The sequence below is a fragment of the Dendrobates tinctorius genome, unplaced genomic scaffold (genome assembly GCF_039654945.1).
Source record: "Dendrobates tinctorius isolate UK_male_01 unplaced genomic scaffold, ASM3965494v1 ptg000130l, whole genome shotgun sequence".
Lineage (NCBI taxonomy): Eukaryota > Metazoa > Chordata > Amphibia > Anura > Dendrobatidae > Dendrobates > Dendrobates tinctorius.
The window spans coordinates 4,920,723-4,940,727 of NW_027361798.1; the positions used below are offsets into that span (position 1 = coordinate 4,920,723).

The 20,005-nt window shown below is 56.9% G+C and overlaps 1 protein-coding gene across 3 annotated transcripts in view; it reads right to left on the reverse strand.

The window, feature by feature from the left end:
• The window catches only part of NRBP2 (nuclear receptor binding protein 2), a 220,915-nt gene extending 213,741 nt beyond the window's left edge, over nucleotides 1-7,174 (reverse strand). For 2 of the 3 annotated variants that reach the window (XM_073543299.1, XM_073543297.1), the window contains exon 1: nucleotides 6,912-7,174. In XM_073543299.1, coding sequence (XP_073399400.1) covers nucleotides 6,912-7,112 — 201 coding nt within the window. In that variant the 5' untranslated portion in view covers nucleotides 7,113-7,174. The other variant, XM_073543300.1, reaches the window with a different exon arrangement.
• Nucleotides 7,175-20,005: the final 12,831 nt, after the last annotated feature.

A 20,005-nucleotide genomic window follows, 5' to 3' on the forward strand; every position in this document is an offset into this window, starting at 1 on the left:
GCGGAGCGATGACAGGAGTGGTGTAGCTGCACCAAGTGTGTGCGGAGCGATGACAGGAGAGGTGTAGCTGGACCGAGTGTGTGCAGAGCAATGATAGGAGCGATGTAGCTGCACCGAGTGTGTTTTCGGAGCGGTGATAGCATCGCTGTAGCTGCACCGAGTATGTGCGGAGCGGTGATAGGAGCGCTGTATCTGCACCGAGTGTGTGCGGAGCGGTGATAGGAGCGCTGTAGCTGCACCGAGTGTGTGCGGAGCGGTGACAGGAGAGGTGTAGCTGCACCGAGTGTGTGCGGAGCAATGATAGGAGCGCTGTAGCTGCACCGAGTGTGTGCGGAGCGGTGATAGGAGCGCTGTAGCTGCACCGAGTGTGTGTGGAGCGATGATAGGAGCGCTGTAGCTGCACCGAGTGTGTGCGGAGCGGTGATAGGAGCGCTGTAGCTGCACCGAGTGTGTGCGGAGCGGTGATAGGAGCGCTGTAGCTGCACCGAGTGTGTGTGGAGCGATGACAGGAGAGGTGTAGCTGCACCGAGTGTGTGCGGAGCAATGATAGGAGCGCTGTAGCTGCACCGAGTGTGTGCGGAGCGGTGATAGGAGCGCTGTAGCTGCACCGAGTGTGTGTGGAGCGATGATAGGAGCGCTGTAGCTGCACCGAGTGTGTGTGGAGCGATGACAGGAGCGCTGTAGCTGCACCGAGTATGTGCGGAGCGATGACAGGAGAGGTGTAGCTGCATCGAGTGTTTGCGGAGCAATGATAGGAGCGATGTAGCTGCACCGAGTGTGTGCGGAGCAGTGATAGGAGCACTGTAGCTGCACCGAGTATGTGCGGAGTGGCTATAGATGTAGTTGTACCGAGTGTGTGAGGAGCGGTAACAGGAGCGGTGTAGCTGCACCGAGTGTGTGCGGAGTGGCCATAGGAGATGTAGTTGCACCGAGTGTGTGCAGGGCAGTGACAGGAGCGGTGTAGCTGTACCAAGTGTGTGCAGAGCGGTGATAGGAGCGGTGTAGTTCCACTGAGTGTGTGTGAATCTGCGTAGCACACTGACATATGAACACAAATTACAGGCTCAGGGTCCCAGCTCCTCGTGCCGCCCCTCAGCGATTCCCATGTACCCGAGTGCTCAGTACAGCAGACACTGTGTGCAGGGTGATCGGGATGCTCAGTACGGCAGACATTGTATGTAGGGTGATCGGGATGCTCAGTACGGCAGACACTGTGTGTAGGGTGATCTGAACAGCAGACATTCTGTGCGGGGTGATCGGGCGCTCCATAAGGTAGACATTCTCTGTGCGGTGAACAGGGTGCAACAAACGTCAGATTGTGTGCGAGGTAATTGGTGTGCTCCATACGGAAGACATTGCGTGCAAGATTATCAAGTGCTTAATACAGCAAGCACTGTGTGCGGGGTGATCCATATGGCAGACATTGTGTGCGGGGTGATCTGGTGCTCCATACAGCAGACATTGTGTGCGAGGTGATCAGGGTGCTCCATACATCAGACACTGTGTGCGGGGTGATCCGTATGTCAATCTTCTTTGGAGTAAGATGCCCCTGGTGCACAGTACGTCGCCCCGCTGCAGAGGTCACCCCCACTTCTAATCCTGGCGAACAGGAAATCTGACAATTTCAACATAAATTCTGAGAAGTTTGCTTGCTCTCAGTGAATGAAAACATCCAGAAGCTGCAGATAATTTCACAGCTGATAATTTGTTACAATGTATCAGGCTGCCATAATGTGTTGTGAGAGCAGGCAGTGCCAGGATGAACTCTAGCTGCATTTACTAACAGCAAGCAGAGATCTTGAAAACACAGAGAAATTACTCCCACATGGTACTATAGAGCCGGCAGGGTGGTTAGGAGCCCCTGACTGTTACTGACGCCCGGTCCAGACTTCCCTGTATATATGGCAGTGTCGTAGCACGGACGAACCGTCGCTGCAGAGATCTGGGACTTGTCCTCATGACGCCGTATACAAAAAAATGTAAACAGAATGGAAACTGCGAGTGTCGGACGGGGCGGGGGATGGGAAACTGGGGTGAGGCCGACAAGTCCCGGATCAAAAAACCTCCACTACTCACGGCCACCGGTCACACGTAGCTCGCTGCTCGGACCGGTACTGCCGTCTATCCTCCATCTATATCCGTGGTCACCGGTCACACGTAGCTCGCTGCTCGGTCCGGTACTGCCGTCTATCCTCCATCTATATCCGTGGTTACCGGTCACACGTAGCTCGCTGCTCGGTCCGGTACTGCCGTCTATCCTCCATCTATATCCGTGGTCACCGGTCACACGTAGCTCGCTGCTCGGTCCGGTACTGCCGTCTATCCTCCATCTATATCCGTGGTCACCGGTCACACGTAGCTCGCTGCTCGGTCCGGTACTGCCGTCTATCCTCCATCTATATCCGTGGTCACCGGTCACACGTAGCTCGCTGCTCGGTCCGGTACTGCCGTCTATCCTCCATCGATATCCGTGGTTACCGGTCACACGTAGCTCGCTGCTCGGTCCGGTACTGCCGTCTATCCACCATCTATATCCGTGGTCACCGGTCACACGTAGCTCGCTGCTCGGTCCGGTACTGCCGTCTATCCTCCATCTATATCCGTGGTCACCGGTCACACGTAGCTCGCTGCTCGGTCCGGTACTGCCGTCTATCCTCCATCTATATCCGTGGTCACCGGTCACACGTAGCTCGCTGCTCGGTCCGGTACTGCCGTCTATCCTCCATCTATATCCGTGGTCACCGGTCACACGTAGCTCGCTGCTCGGTCCGGTACTGCCGTCTATCCTCCATCGATATCCGTGGTTACCGGTCACACGTAGCTCGCTGCTCGGTCCGGTACTGCCGTCTATCCACCATCTATATCCGTGGTCACCGGTCACACGTAGCTCGCTGCTCGGTCCGGTACTGCCGTCTATCCTCCATCTATATACGTGGTTACCGGTCACACGTAGCTCGCTACTCGGTCCGGTACTGCCGTCTATCCTCCATCTATATCCGTGGTCACCGGTCACACGTAGCTCGCTGCTCGGTCCGGTACTGCCGTCTATCCTCCATCTATATCCGTGGTCACCGGTCACACGTAGCTCGCTGCTCGGTCCGGTACTGCCGTCTATCCACCATCTATATCCGTGGTCACCGGTCACACGTAGCTCGCTGCTCGGTCCGGTACTGCCGTCTATCCTCCATCTATATCCGTGGTTACCGGTCACACGTAGCTCGCTGCTTGGTCCGGTACTGCCGTCTATCCTCCATCTATATCCGTGGTCACCGGTCACACGTAGCTCGCTGCTCGGTCCGGTACTGCCGTCTATCCTCCATCTATATCCGTGGTTACCGGTCACACGTAGCTCGCTGCTCGCTCCGGTACTGCCGTCTATCCTCCATCTATATCCGTGGTCACCGGTCACACGTAGCTCGCTGCTCGCTCCGGTACGGCCGTCTATCCTCCATCTATATCCGCGGTCACCGGTCACACGTAGCTCGCTGCTCGGTCCGGTACTGCCGTCTATCCTCCATCTATAACCCCTGGTCACCGGTCACACGTAGCTCGCTGCTCGCTCCGGTACTGCCGTCTATCCTCCATCTATATCCGCGGTCACCGGTCACACGTAGCTCGCTGCTCGCTCCGGTACTGCCGTCTATCCTCCATCTATATCCCCGGTCACCGGTCACACGTAGCTCGCTGCTCGGTCCAGTACTGCTGTCTATCCTCCATCTATAACCCCGGTCACCGGTCACACGTAGCTCGCTGCTCGCTCCGGTACTGCCGTCTATCCTCCATCTATATCCCCGGTCACCGGTCACACGTAGCTCGCTCCGGTACTGCCGTCTATCCTCCATCTATAACCCCGGTCACACGTAGCTCGCTGCTCGCTCCGGTACTGCCGTCTATCCTCCATCTATATCCCCGGTCACACGTAGCTCGCTGCTCGCTCCGGTACTGCCGTCTATCCTCCATCTATAACCCCCGGTCACCGGTCACACGTAGCTCGCTGCTCGCTCCGGTACTGCCGTCTATCCTCCATCTATAACCCCGGTCACCGGTCACACGTAGCTCGCTGCTCGCTCCGGTACTGCCGTCTATCCTCCATCTATATCCCCGGTCACACGTAGCTCGCTGCTCGCTCCGGTACTGCCGTCTATCCTCCATCTATAACCCCCGGTCACCGGTCACACGTAGCTCGCTGCTCGCTCCGGTACTGCCGTCTATCCTCCATCTATAACCCCGGTCACCGGTCACACGTAGCTCGCTGCTCGCTCCAGTACTGCCGTCTATCCTCCATCTATAACCCCCGGTCACCGGTCACACGTAGCTCGCTGCTCGGTCCGGTACTGCCGTCTATCCTCCATCTATATCCCCGGTCACCGGTCACACGTAGCTCGCTGCTCGCTCCGGTACTGCCGTCTATCCTCCATCTATATCCCCGGTCACCGGTCACACGTAGCTCGCTGCTCGCTCCGGTACTGCCGTCTATCCTCCATCTATAACCCCGGTCACCGGTCACACGTAGCTCGCTGCTCGCTCCGGTACTGCCGTCTATCCTCCATCTATATCCCCGGTCACCGGTCACACGTAGCTCGCTGCTCGCTCCGGTACTGCCGTCTATCCTCCATCTATATCCCCGGTCACACGTAGCTCGCTGCTCGCTCCGGTACTGCCGTCTATCCTCCATCTATATCCACGGTCACCGGTCACACGTAGCTCGCTGCTCGGTCCGGTACTGCCGTCTATCCTCCATCTATATCCGCGGTCACCGGTCACACGTAGCTCGCTGCTCGCTCCGGTACTGCCGTCTATCCTCCATCTATATCCCCGGTCACACGTAGCTCGCTGCTCGCTCCGGTACTGCCGTCTATCCTCCATCTATAACCCCGGTCACCGGTCACACGTAGCTCGCTGCTCGCTCCGGTACTGCCGTCTATCCTCCATCTATATCCCCGGTCACACGTAGCTCGCTGCTCGCTCCGGTACTGCCGTCTATCCTCCATCTATATCCACGGTCACCGGTCACACGTAGCTCGCTGCTCGGTCCGGTACTGCCGTCTATCCTCCATCTATATCCGCGGTCACCGGTCACACGTAGCTCGCTGCTCGGTCCGGTACTGCCGTCTATCCTCCATCTATATCCGCGGTCACCGGTCACACGTAGCTCGCTGCTCGGTCCGGTACTGCCGTCTATCCTCCATCTATAACCCCGGTCACCGGTCACACGTAGCTCGCTGCTCGCTCCGGTACTGCCGTCTATCCTCCATCTATATCCCCGGTCACACGTAGCTCGCTGCTCGCTCCGGTACTGCCGTCTATCCTCCATCTATATCCCCGGTCACCGGTCACACGTAGCTCGCTGCTCGCTCCGGTACTGCCGTCTATCCTCCATCTATATCCCCGGTCACACGTAGCTCGCTGCTCGCTCCGGTACTGCCGTCTATCCTCCATCTATATCCCCGGTCACCGGTCACACGTAGCTCGCTGCTCGCTCCGGTACTGCCGTCTATCCTCCATCTATATCCCCGGTCACACGTAGCTCGCTGCTCGCTCCGGTACTGCCGTCTATCCTCCATCTATATCCACGGTCACCGGTCACACGTAGCTCGCTGCTCGGTCCGGTACTGCCGTCTATCCTCCATCTATATCCGCGGTCACCGGTCACACGTAGCTCGCTGCTCGGTCCGGTACTGCCGTCTATCCTCCATCTATATCCACGGTCACCGGTCACACGTAGCTCGCTGCTCGGTCCGGTACTGCCGTCTATCCTCCATCTATATCCGCGGTCACCGGTCACACGTAGCTCGCTGCTCGCTCCGGTACTGCCGTCTATCCTCCATCTATATCCACGGTCACCGGTCACACGTAGCTCGCTGCTCGGTCCGGTACTGCCGTCTATCCTCCATCTATATCCGCGGTCACCGGTCACACGTAGCTCGCTGCTCGCTCCGGTACTGCCGTCTATCCTCCATCTATATCCGTGGTCACCGGTCACACGTAGCTCGCTCCGGTACTGCCGTCTATCCTCCATCTATATCCGCGGTCACCGGTCACACGTAGCTCGCTGCTCGCTCCGGTACTGCCGTCTATCCTCCATCTATATCCGTGGTCACCGGTCACACGTAGCTCGCTGCTCGCTCCGGTACTGCAGTCTATCCTCCATCTATAACCCCGGTCACCGGTCACACGTAGCTCGCTGCTCGGTCCGGTACTGCCGTCTATCCTCCATCTATATCCGCGGTCACCGGTCACACGTTGCTCGCTGCTCGGTCCGGTACTGCCGTCTATCCTCCATCTATATCCCCGGTCACCGGTCACACGTAGCTCGCTGCTCGGTCCGGTACTGCCGTCTATCCTCCATCTATATCCCCGGTCACCGGTCACACGTAGCTCGCTGCTCGCTCCGGTACTGCCGTCTATCCTCCATCTATAACCCCCGGTCACCGGTCACACGTAGCTCGCTGCTCGCTCCGGTACTGCCGTCTATCCTCCATCTATATCCGCGGTCACCGGTCACACGTAGCTCGCTGCTCGCTCCGGTACTGCCGTCTATCCTCCATCTATAACCCCGGTCACCGGTCACACGTAGCTCGCTGCTCGGTCCGGTACTGCCGTCTATCCTCCATCTATAACCCCCGGTCACCGGTCACACGTAGCTCGCTGCTCGCTCCGGTACTGGGTGCCCGCCCCTAGCACTAGCCTGGCTTTAACCCTTCACGTTCCCGGGAGCGCGCTGCACCGGGAGGCTCTGGCTGTGCCGCTGTTATTACCCCTTTCCCCATGGTGCGCAGCAGCTGTTACTCCAGGTGGCGGAGTGCCAGCGTTGTGTAGAGCCGGTCCCCGCGGGCAGGAGGGTTATGATGAGGACAGGTGTGAGGGTTTTGGGCAGGGGCGGGGTTAACCCTTCCCGTGCCGCAGCTTACCTCAGCCTGTGCAGATGCCATGTGCAGCGCCATCCTGTGGCGAGGCGTCCAGATGTGGGCAGCGCAGGGTAACGGCCGCAGTCTCCAGAGGACGAGCTGCAGAGCCCGGAGCCCGGCGATGTCCGAGCCCACCGTCACCCTCCAGGATCCGGGCGGCAGCTCGTGCTGGAGGCGGCAGCGCCCTCTGCTGGAGCCAGCCATGACCTGTGTGACTCGTTCTCTCGCCTCCCACAATCCTGGGCCAAGAGCTGCAGGAAAAGAGAAACCTCCTCCGTCCTGACCGCTGCGCCGATCCCCGCTCACCTCACCGTCTCCTGTCACACCGTATGCGGCAGTGTGCACGGGGTCCGCACTGCTGTGTGATAGTGTCCGTGTGTCACCCAAAGGACCCGCACTGACAGCACTGACTGACAGCACTGACACCGCTGACTGACAGCACTGACTGACAGCACTGACACCGCTGACTGACAGCACTGACACCGCTGACTGACAGCACTGACACCGCTGACTGACAGCACTGACTGACAGCACTGACACCGCTGACTGACAGCACTGACTGACAGCACTGACACCGCTGACTGACAGCACTGACTGACAGCACTGACACCGCTGACTGACAGCACTGACTGACAGCACTGACACCGCTGACCGACAGCACTGACACCGCTGACCGACAGCACTGACACCGCTGACTGACAGCACTGACACCGCTGACTGACAGCACTGACACCGCTGACTGACAGCACTGACTGACAGCACTGACACCGCTGACTGACAGCACTGACTGACAGCACTGACACCGCTGACTGACAGCACTGACACCGCTGACCGACAGCACTGACACCGCTGACCGACAGCACTGACACCGCTGACTGACAGCACTGACACCGCTGACTGACAGCACTGACTGACAGCACTGACACCGCTGACTGACAGCACTGACTGACAGCACTGACACCGCTGACTGACAGCACTGACACCGCTGACTGACAGCACTGACACCGCTGACCGACAGCACTGACACCGCTGACCGACAGCACTGACACCGCTGACCGACAGCACTGACACCGCTGACTGACAGCACTGACTGACAGCACTGACACCGCTGACCGACAGCACTGACACCGCTGACTGACAGCACTGACACCGCTGACTGACAGCACTGACACCGCTGACTGACAGCACTGACTGACGGCACTGACACCGCTGACTGACAGCACTGACTGACAGCACTGACACCGCTGACTGACAGCACTGACTGACAGCACTGACACCGCTGACTGACAGCACTGACTGACAGCACTGACACCGCTGACTGACAGCACTGACTGACAGCACTGACACCGCTGACCGACAGCACTGACTGACAGCACTGACACCGCTGACCGACAGCACTGACACCGCTGACCGACAGCACTGACACCGCTGACCGACAGCACTGACACCGCTGACCGACACCACTGACTGACAGCACTGACACCGCAAACCAACACCACTGACTGACAGCACTGACACCGCTGACTGACAGCACTGACTGACAGCACTGACACCGCTGACCGACAGCACTGACACCGCTGACCGACAGCACTGACACCGCTGACCGACAGCACTGACACCGCTGACCGACACCACTGACTGACAGCACTGACACCGCAAACCAACACCACTGACTGACAGCACTGACACCGCTGACCGACAGCACTGACTGACAGCACTGACACCGCTGACCGACAGCACTGACACCGCTGACCGACAGCACTGACACCGCTGACCGACAGCACTGACACCGCTGACCGACACCACTGACTGACAGCACTGACACCGCAAACCAACACCACTGACTGACAGCACTGACACCGCTGACTGACAGCACTGACTGACAGCACTGACACCGCTGACTGACAGCACTGACACCGCTGACTGACAGCACTGACTGACAGCACTGACACCGCTGACTGACAGCACTGACACCGCTGACTGACAGCACTGACACCGCTGACTGACAGCACTGACTGATAGCACTGACACCACTGACTGACAGCACTGACAGCACTGACACCGCTGACTGACAGCACTGACTGACAGCACTGACACCGCTGACTGACAGCACTGACACCGCTGACCGACAGCACTGACACCGCTGACCGACAGCACTGACACCGCTGACCGACACCACTGACTGACAGCACTGACACCGCAAACCAACACCACTGACTGACAGCACTGACACCGCTGACCGACAGCACTGAGTGACACCACACACCGGCACCGCTGACTGACAGCACTGACCGACACCCTGACACCAACACCGCTGACTGACAGCACTGACACCGCTGACCGACAGCACTGCTGACCGACAGCACTGACACCGCTGACTGACACCGCACACCAACACCGCACACTGACAGCACTCACCGACACTGCTGACCGACAGCACTGACTGACACCGCTGACCGACAGCACTGACTGACACCGCTGACCGACAGCACTGACTGACAGCACTGACACCGCTGACCGACAGCACTGACCGACACTGCTGACCGACAGCACTGACACCGCTGACTGACAGCACTGACACCGCTGACTGACAGCACTGACACCGCTGACTGACAGCACTGACCGACACTGCTGACCGACAGCACTGACACCGCTGACTGACAGCACTGACCGACACTGCTGACCGACAGCACTGACACCGCTGACTGACAGCACTGACACCGCTGACCGACAGCACTGACCGACACTGCTGACTGACACCGCTGACCGACAGCACTGACAGCACTGACACCGCTGACCGACAGCACTGACTGACAGCACTGACACCGCTGACCGACACCCTGACACCGACACTGCTGACTGACAGCACTGACACCGCAAACCAACACCACTGACTGACAGCACTGACACCGCTGACCGACACCCTGACAGCACTGACACCGCAAACCAACACCGCTGACCGACAGCACTGATACCGCAGACTGACACCGCACACCGACAGCACTGAGTGACACCACACACCGGCACCGCTGACTGACAGCACTGACACCGTTGACCAACAGCACTGACCGACACCCTGACACCAACACCGCTGACTGACAGCACTGACACCGCTGACCGACAGCACTGACCGACACCCTAACACCGACACCGCTGACTGACAGCACTGATACCGCTGACCGACAGCACTGACCGACACTGCTGACCGACAGCACTGACACCGCTGACCGACAGCACTGACTGACAGCACTGACACCGCTGACCGACAGCACTGACTGACAGCACTGACACCGCTGACTGACAGCACTGACTGACAGCACTGACACCGCTGACCGACAGCACTGACCGACACTGCTGACCGACAGCACTGACACCGCTGACCGACAGCACTGACTGACAGCACTGACACCGCTGACCGACAGCACTGACTGACACTGCTGACCGACAGCACTGACACCGCTGACTGACAGCACTGACACCGCTGACTGACAGCACTGATACCACTGACCGACACTGCTGACCGACAGCACTGACACCGCTGACTGACAGCACTGACACCGCACACAAACACCGCACACCGACAGCACTGACCGACACTGCTGACGGACAGCACTGACACCGCTGACCGACAGCACTGACTGACAGCACTGACACCGCTGACCGACAGCACTGACCGACACTGCTGACCGACAGCACTGACCGACAGCACTGACACCGCTGACCGACAGCACTGACCGACACTGCTGACCGACAGCACTGACACCGCTGACTGACAGCACTGACACCGCTGACTGACAGCACTGACACCGCTGACTGACAGCACTGACCGACACTGCTGACCGACAGCACTGACACCGCTGACTGACAGCACTGACACCGCTGACCGACAGCACTGACTGACAGCACTGACACCGCACACCGACAGCACTGACTGACAGCACTGACACCGCACACCGACAGCACTGACCGACACTGCTGACCGACAGCACTGACACCGCTGACCGACAGCACTGACTGACAGCACTGACACCGCTGAACGACAGCACTGACTGACAGCACTGACACCGCTGACCGACACCCTGACACCGACACTGCTGACTGACAGCACTGACACCGCAAACCAACACCACTGACTGACAGCACTGACACCGCTGACCGACACCCTGACACCGACACTGCTGACTGACAGCACTGACACCGCTGACACCGCAAACCAACACCACTGACTGACAGCACTGACACCGCTGACCGACACCCTGACAGCACTGACACCGCAAACCAACACCACTGACTGACAGCACTGACACCGCTGACCGACAGCACTGATACCGCAGACTGACACCGCACACCGACAGCACTGAGTGACTCCACACACCGGCACCGCTGACTGACAGCACTGACACCGCTGACCGACAGCACTGACCGACACCCTGACACCAACACCGCTGACTGACAGCACTGACACCGCTGACAGACAGCACTGACCTACACCCTAACACCGACACCGCTGACTGACAGCACTGATACCGCTGACCGACAGCACTGACCGACACTGCTGACCGACAGCACTGACACCGCTGACTGACAGCACTGACACCGCTGACTGACAGCACTGACACCGCACACAAACACCGCACACCGACAGCACTGACCGACACTGCTGACCGACAGCACTGACACCGCTGACCGACAGCACTGACTGACAGCACTGACACCGCTGACCAACAGCACTGACTGACAGCACTGACACCGCTGACCGACAGCACTGACCGACACTGCTGACCAACAGCACTGAAACCGCTGACCGACAGCACTGACCGACACCCTGACACCGACATCGCTGACTGACAGCACTGACACCGCTGACCGACAGCACTGACTGACACCGACACTGCTGACTGACACCGCAAACCATAACCACTGACAGCACTGATACCGCAGACTGACACCGCACACCGACACCGCTGACTGACAGCACTCACCGACACCCTGACACGACACTGCTGACTGACAGCACTGACACCGCTGACCGACAGCACTGACCAACACCCTGACACCAACACTGTTGACTGACAGCACTGACACCGCAAACCAACACCACTGACTGACAGCGCGCACTGACACCGCTGACTGACTGCACTGACTCCGCAGACCGACACCGCTGATTAACACCGCTGCCTGACAGCAATGACTGACACAGCTGACTGACACTGCTGATTGACAGAAACCGCTAACTAACAGCACTGACACCGCAGACCAACACCGCTGACTGACACCACACACCGACATCGTTGACTGACACCGCACAGTGACAGCACTGATCGACAGAAACAGCTGATCGACACCGCACACTGACTGACAACACCGACACCGCTGACAGACCCTGCAGACTGACAGAAACCACTGACCCACACCGCAGACAGACTCCGCAGACCGACCCCGCACACCAACATCGCTAACACTGCACACTGACTGACACCGCTGACCGAGCGACCTTGCAGACCGACACCACACACTGACACAACTGATCCACAGAAACCACTGACTGACCGACACCGAGGACCAACGGACACTGACACTGCTGACTAATCATGCTGGTGGCCCCCTGCTGACCCAGGTGTCACAAACCCACCACTGACACAGGTATGTCAGCGGACGGAGGGATGCGACGCACTGCCGACACGCGGCTATCACAGGCACAGTGGGGGCTTATCTTAGTTATCCCACCACCGGCACCATGTGACAAAATGTACAGCAAGCTAATCTTGCCCTGACAATTTATCGCGGAGGATTATTTTGCTTGCCCCACCACTACTAACAACCTTCTACGAACTGCGGGGATTTATGTATATCCCACTTTCTCAGTTCCACTTTGGAACTCGCAGCTCTCCGGCATCCCCCTTACCCTCAGGTCAGTCAGCGGGTTTGCCCCGGCGGGACAACCCATCGGCATTACCATGTTCGCTGCCCGTTTTGTGTTGTACGGTAAAGTCGTACTGTTGAAGAGCAAGGCTCCAGCGGAGCAACCTTCCGTTGGTTCCGGACACTGTGTGCAGCCAGCTCAGAGGGTTGTGGTCGGTTATCACTGTGAAGGTGCGCCCGTACAGGTAGGGCTGCAAGCGTTGCAGTGCCCACACCATGGCCAGGCACTCCTTCTCGATGGTGGAGTATGCCACTTCCCTCTGCAAAAGTTTCCGGCTCAGGTACAACACGGGGTGCTCCTGGTTCCCTGAGTCAACCTGGCTGAGCACAGCACCGAGGCCAAACTCGCTGGTGTCGGTCTGGAGCAGGAATGGGCGACTGCTGTCGACTGCTTTCAACACTGGAGAGCACACAACGCTGTTTTCAAAGCTTGGAAGGCTGCCTCACAGCCATCTGTCCAGTTGACTGTTTTGGGTAGCCTCTGCTTGGTGAGGGGGGTCAAGGGTTTTGCAAGGGCGCTATAGTCCTGCACGAACCGCCCATAGTACCCTGCAGTGCCCAAGAAGCACTTCACCTGTTTCTTGGTCCTGGGGGTGGGCCAGGACACGATTGCGTCCACCTTTTCTGGCTCCTGACTCATGGAACCCCCGCCTACCCTGTGCCCCAGGTAATGGACCTCGCTCATGCCCATCTGGCACTTTCCCGGCTTGATAGTCAGACCTGCCTGGTGAAGACGCTTGAGCACCTCCTGGAGATGCTGAAGGTGTTCCTCCCAGGTGGAACTGAAGATGGCAATGTCATCCAAGTACGCCACCGCGTACTCCTCCAGTCCCCGGAGCAGGTGGTTGACCATCCACTGGAACGTGGCAGAGGCATTTTTCATGCCGAAGAGCATGATTGTGGACTCGCACAGTCCAAAGGGGGTGATAAAGGCAGATTTCTCCTGCGCCTCAGGGGAATCTGCCACTATCCCCGACTCAAATCCATGATGGATATGTATTTTGCTTTTGCCAACCGCTCAAGCAGATCCTCGATGCACAGCATCGGGTGTGCATCAGAGGTTGTGATGGCATTGAGCCCCCGGTAGTCCACGCAGAACCGGGTGGTGCAATCCTTTTTAGGCACGAGAACTACAGGTGAGGCCCACGCACTCTTGGACCGTCGAATCACCCCCAGCTGTAACATCTCCTGGATCTCTTGGCGCATGACCTGTTGCACCTCCTCAGAAATCCGATAAGGTGTTTGCAGTAGTGGGGCGTGATTCCTGGTGTCCACCTCATGAACCGCTAACTCCGTCCTCCCAGGTCGGCCCGGAACATGGCCCGGAAGAGGCCCAGGGTGTCCAACAACTGCGACCGCTGGGATACGGTTAACAAACCACTTATCTCCATGTCCTCAATGGACCCATTGGCCTTGGCTTGGGCCAGCATGTCCAGGAGGGGATCTTCCTCCCCATCCTCGAGCAGGTTGCAGACCGGTAGGACGCAAGCTTCACGTTCGTGGTGAGCTTTCAGCATGTTGACGTGAAATGCCTTACGCCTACCCTGAGCATGGTCAAGCGTGACCACGTAGGTGACCGGGTTGAGCTGTTGGTGGACGACGTATGGGTCTTCCCAGGCTGCCTGAAGCTTATCCGTTGGTACGGGGACCAGCACCCACACCTTTTGACCCACCTGGTAGGTCCGCTCCTGGGCGTTCTTGTCGTACCAGTGCTTCTGGTCAGGCTGAGCCTGCGTCATGTTGTCATGCACCAACTGTGCCAAGGTCTGCATCTTGTCACGGAAGCGCATGACATAATCCACGATGGACACTTCTGTGAGGTTTGGCTCATCTTCCCAGGATTCTCTTATCAACCCAAGGGGTCCCCGGACTCGACTGCCATACAGGAGCTCGAAGGGGGAGAACCCGTTCGAGGCCTGCGGAACTTCTCTGTAAGCAAACAGCAGGTGTGGGAGGTAACGCTCCCAGTCGCGCCCTTGGGTCTCAACAAGCATGCGGAGCATCTGTTTCAGGGTACCGTTGAAGCGTTCACACAAACCATTAGTCTGTGGGTGATACGCACTCGAAACCAGGTGCTTCACCTGCATTTTCTCACAGAGAACCTCCATTAGGCGAGACATGAATTGGGTCCCTTGATCGGTAAGCATCTCCCTGGGAAATCCTACCCTTGAAAAGATGGTCACCAGTGCGTCAGCCACCTTATCTGCCCTGGTTGAAGACAGAGCTACTGCCTCTGGGTACCGGGTAGCGCAGTCTACCACGGTGAGAATGTATCGCTTTCCGGAGCTGCTGGGGACGGACAGCGGTCCTACGATGTCCACCGCAATTCTCTGGAAAGGCTCCTCTATCACCGGCAAAGGAATAAGGGGAGCCTTAAGAGCAGGCCCCGCCTTACCCACCTTTTGACAGGTGTCACAGGAGCAGCAGTAAGTCGTGACATCTGTCCCCATCTTGGGCCAATAGAAGTGTTGAGACAGCCGTGCCTTTGTTTTGCTGATCCCCAAGTGTCCAGCGAGTGGAATCTCATGGGCAATCCGCAACTCAGTTCTGAACTGTAGGGGAACGACTAGCTGTCTTTCCCTCAACCACTCCTTTTGGGGATCTCCGGGTACTGTCTCCCGGTACAACCTTCCTCGTTCCCAGAACACCCTCTCCTTATCAGGCTCGGAGGTGGGCGTCTCGGCGAGGTGTCTCAATTTCTCCAGGCTGGCATCTGAGTGCAGAGCAGCCTGGAACTCCTTGCTGGAGGCTGCCAGAAGTGACATCAGGGACCCTTCCTTACTGGGACCCTCTGGAACCGGCTCTGGGTTCACCTCTGGTTCAGTCTCTCCTGTAGCAGAAGAGGGTCCAGAAGACAGGGCGCTACCTGCGATCTGGGCACTCTGACTGCGTGTGACAGCTGCTACGTATGCTGTCTCCCTGGGGATTTCTACAGACCCACCAGTCGGTGCGGCTATAGGCTCTACCTCCCCATCCACCCCCAACACTTCAGGTGCAGTGCTACTTATAAGCCAGTTACCTTCTGTGATGAACAGCCCACCGCTGTTCGCCAATAACGTGACGAACGGGGGTCCCGCTGCCACCAAAACGTGACGGACAGCGGACCCTGTGTCACCACTATGTCACAATCCCACCACAGACACGGGTGTATCAGCGGACGGAGGGACGCGACATACTGCCGGCACATGGCTATCACAGGGACAGTAGGGGCTTATTTTAGTTATCCCACCACTGGCACCATGTGACCAAAAATATCCAGCAAGCTAATCTCGCTCTATCAATTTGCCGTGGGGGGGTTTATTTTGGGTGCCCCACCACTGCTATAACCTTCTACGAACTGCGGGGATTTATGAATATCCCACTTTCTCGGTTCCACTTTGGAACTTGCAGCTCTCCGGCGCCCCCCTTACCCTCAGGTCAGTCAGGGAACTGCACCTAGGATAATTAGTCGCCGGAGGGGCTGCTTGTTGTGACCTGGCAATTAGGCTTCTGAAGTAAGGGAATTATCAATGCTGTGGCCGCAGCCCCTCATTCAGCAATATAAGACCCTTCTGGACTGCCAGCAAGCCGCAATCACCGTGCACAGCGTGCTGCCACCAGCTCCTGGTTTCTCCGCTTAAGTTATAGACTCAAGGGAGGGGTTCGAAGCCAACCCGACAAATTAGTAGCGAATATCTAAAAGAGGCATATAGTTCGATTCTTAGAGCATGGAGACAGAACTAAATAATTTTATCATTTATTCCCCGAATGAGGGCCGTGATTATACAGATAAAAATGGCTATAAAATTGAGACATTAATTATGTACAGTTACAAATATAAAATAAAAGATGGATGAACATAGAAGGTAACACTCACGGTTGTTCATGACTCTTTAGACAAAACCATGCGGCTGAGTGGGGGATGGGACAACCAAACGTCCCAAGACATCTGCACGTGTCTCTCTGGAACCAGGATTTGAGCTGTTCCGAGCTCCCTGTACGGGAGGGGTACCTTATAGCCCGGGTGTGTGACATCACCGATAGGGGCAGTCTGGAGAGTGCCCACCTCTCCCTCTTCAAGTTATGATCTGGCTACAAACTTTAGAATGACCATAACCTCGCGAGGGGAGCTCGCACAAACACATATTTGGTATGATTGGTTGTAATTTACCGAATAGGATCCGAAAACACCAAGAATGATATAACAGACATTCTATTTGGATGCAATCCATAATTCAGGTTCTGGAAGTCTGAGAACTACGCAAAAGGCACCGTAGGGAAGCCGGGTCCGCGCAGATCACAAAAATATGATTGTTATTTCTCTGTCATGTATGGTTTGCGAGCTAGGCTTCTTTTTAATATTTCCTATACCTGCAACCAGCTTTTGGTTTTCAGAACAAAGACACTGTTTTCCCCCTGCTGTGCTTCGAGAGGACGTGGTTGGTTTCGGGTTACAGGCTAGCACTGGCAGGGTTGATAACACTTGGGGGAAGGGACTGCTACAGCTTCGTGCTAGGCTGACAGTTTACAGAGTCATAGAATGGAGGATTTCTAGCACATTCCAACAGAAAACATCATATTTTGCAGACATTGTATATCACACCTTCTTCGGTGGCACTGGTCAGTTGCATGGCATTACCTTCCTCATCGTCCCCATGCACCTCCCCATTTCCTTGAGCACCGTTGCTTGCTCCTGCCAGGGGTTCCTCAGCCGTCTCACTCCGCAGAGTGACGGGGCTGAGCACTTTGGTACCTGTGGACACATCTACCGTTTCAAAGAAATGGTTAACAGGATCAGTCGGCACAGATACATCATCATCATCATCATTCCTAGGAAAAGAATGATTATCAGTTTGCTTTGGTACATTCACATCAGCATCAGCATCATACCTGGGGAAAGAATGGTTGTTAGTTGCATCATTACTCATCAAGGCATTAGCAGGTAACACATTCAGTTTCCCCTCATCATCATCATCATCAGGGTTAACGTTACCCTTATTATCAGTTTGGGGAAGGGTGTCAGGGACATAGTATGCAACCATCCTCCCCAAGTCAGTCCCCAATAAAACATCCATGGGGAGGTTGTCAGGCACTCCCACTTCCCTCACCCCTCTCCCAGCACTCCAATCCAAAAATACCCGGGCCACTGGCAAGCGGGAGCGGGTACTCCCGATCCCGGTGACAGTCAGGGTATTCCCCTCAACAAACTCTTCAGGGGTCGCCAGTCCAGGACGAATGAGGGTTCGTTCAGCCCTGGTGTCCTTGAGGCCTTTAGCAAAACGGGTCCCCACCTGGACGGGTTGAACGTTGTCGTCCATCCTCCCAACCACAACTCCCACCAAAAGAACAGAGGCGTTGGGCCCAGAGGCCTTGGCTGGGGGGGTTCTTCGGCCTTTCCGGACAGGTGACACTGATGTGACCAGTCCGATTGCAGTTGAAACACTGGCGACTGTCAGTAGTAGGCCTGGTTTTGGCGACAGGGACAGGGCCTCCAGAGGGACGGCTGGTAGGGCACTGGGGTTGGTTGCAGGCTTACCCCCTCTCCAGCTGGCGGTAACTGGCTTCCGTGTCTCTGGCTTCCGGTTGGCCTCATAGTTGTCGGCGATCTGCGCTGCTTTGTCCGCATTCGTTGGTTCTCGGTCCAGGATGAACTGTCGGACCTCAGCTGGGCAGAGCTGCAGGAACTGGTCTTTGATCATTAGGTCCTCAAAGGAATCAGCCGACAGTCCATAGCTCCACCTGTCAAAGTGGGTCCTGAGTCCTTGCACCACATCGCTGTAGCTATCATGTGGGCCACGTTGGAGGCTCCGGAATTTCTTTCGGTACACCTCGGGTGTCAGCCGGTATTTGGCGATCAGGGCCTGCTTGATGGCATCATAGTCGTCATCGTCTTCTGGCGGAAGAGAAGCAAACGCCTCCAGAGCTTTGCCTTTTAGCCCCGGGGGGTCAAGTACCTGGCCCATTGTCCTCTAGGCAGCTGGTACTGTCTGCAGGCTTTCTCAAAGGCCCGCAGAAACGTGTCCAAGTCCCCGTTCTTTTCCATCACGGGAAAATGCTATGGCCGGGGTCTAGGACTCTGGGCGCTGCTGGGCTCACTGCTCTGGGCTGCGGGGAGTATTCCCCCCCTGACGGAGCATCTCTAGTTCATAGTCTCTCTGAGCTTGGGCTTGGCGCTCGGCTCTCTGCTCCGCTCTCTCCTGAGCTTGCTGGATCAGCTTCAGACATCCATCATCGTCTTCGGCAGGGAGCTGCTGTAGGACCATTTGCAGATAGCGGTCCATGACTTCCTGGCTGCCAGTCAGGCCGACCTGCACCAGCTGGACCTACGCGGCCGCACCATTGGCACTGGTGCTGCCTTCTGCGCCCTGGCTCTCTTCCCGTTGCACTAGAGTCGCGATCAACTGGGCTTTGGTCTTGTCGGTGACATCAATCTGGCTTGCCCTGCACAGGGACCTCAGGGTGCCCTTATTAAGCTGCTTATAATGAGATTCTCCCCAAGTAGCCATGGTTGCCAAATAAAAGATTGAAAAGAAAAATGAAGAGAAGGGAGGGGATACTCGCAAGTACACAAAATTGTCTCAGGACTAGAAACCACTGAGTTTGTTCTCCAAAACCTATGATGCAGGGGCCCACAGGAACCGTGCAGGTTTTTAGTGAGAGGAATGATTGCTCAAACCAGATCACTAATGCTCTATGATTATCCCACTGCTGCCACCAATGTCACAATCCCACCGCTGACACAGGTATGTCAGCGGACGGAGGGATGCGACGCACTGCCGACACACGGCTATCACAGGCACAGTGGGGGCTTATCTTATTTATCCCACTGCTGGCACCATGTGACAAAAATACAGCAAGCTAGGTTTGCCCTAACAATTTATCGCAGGGGAGTTATTTTGGATGTCCCACCACTGCTAACAACTTTCCACGAACTGCGGGGATTTTAGGTATATCAAACTTTCTCAGTTCCACTTTGGAACTCGCAGCTCTCCGGCGCTTCACTTATCCTCAGGTCAGTCAGGGAACTACACCTAAGATAATTAGTCGCTGGACGGGCTGCTTGTTGTGCACAGGCGATTAGACCGCTGCAGTAAGGGAATTATCAATGCTCTGCCTGCAGCCACCCATTCAACATATAAGAACCTTCCATACTGCCAGCTAGCCCAACCAACCAAAACACACCATGCTGCCACCAG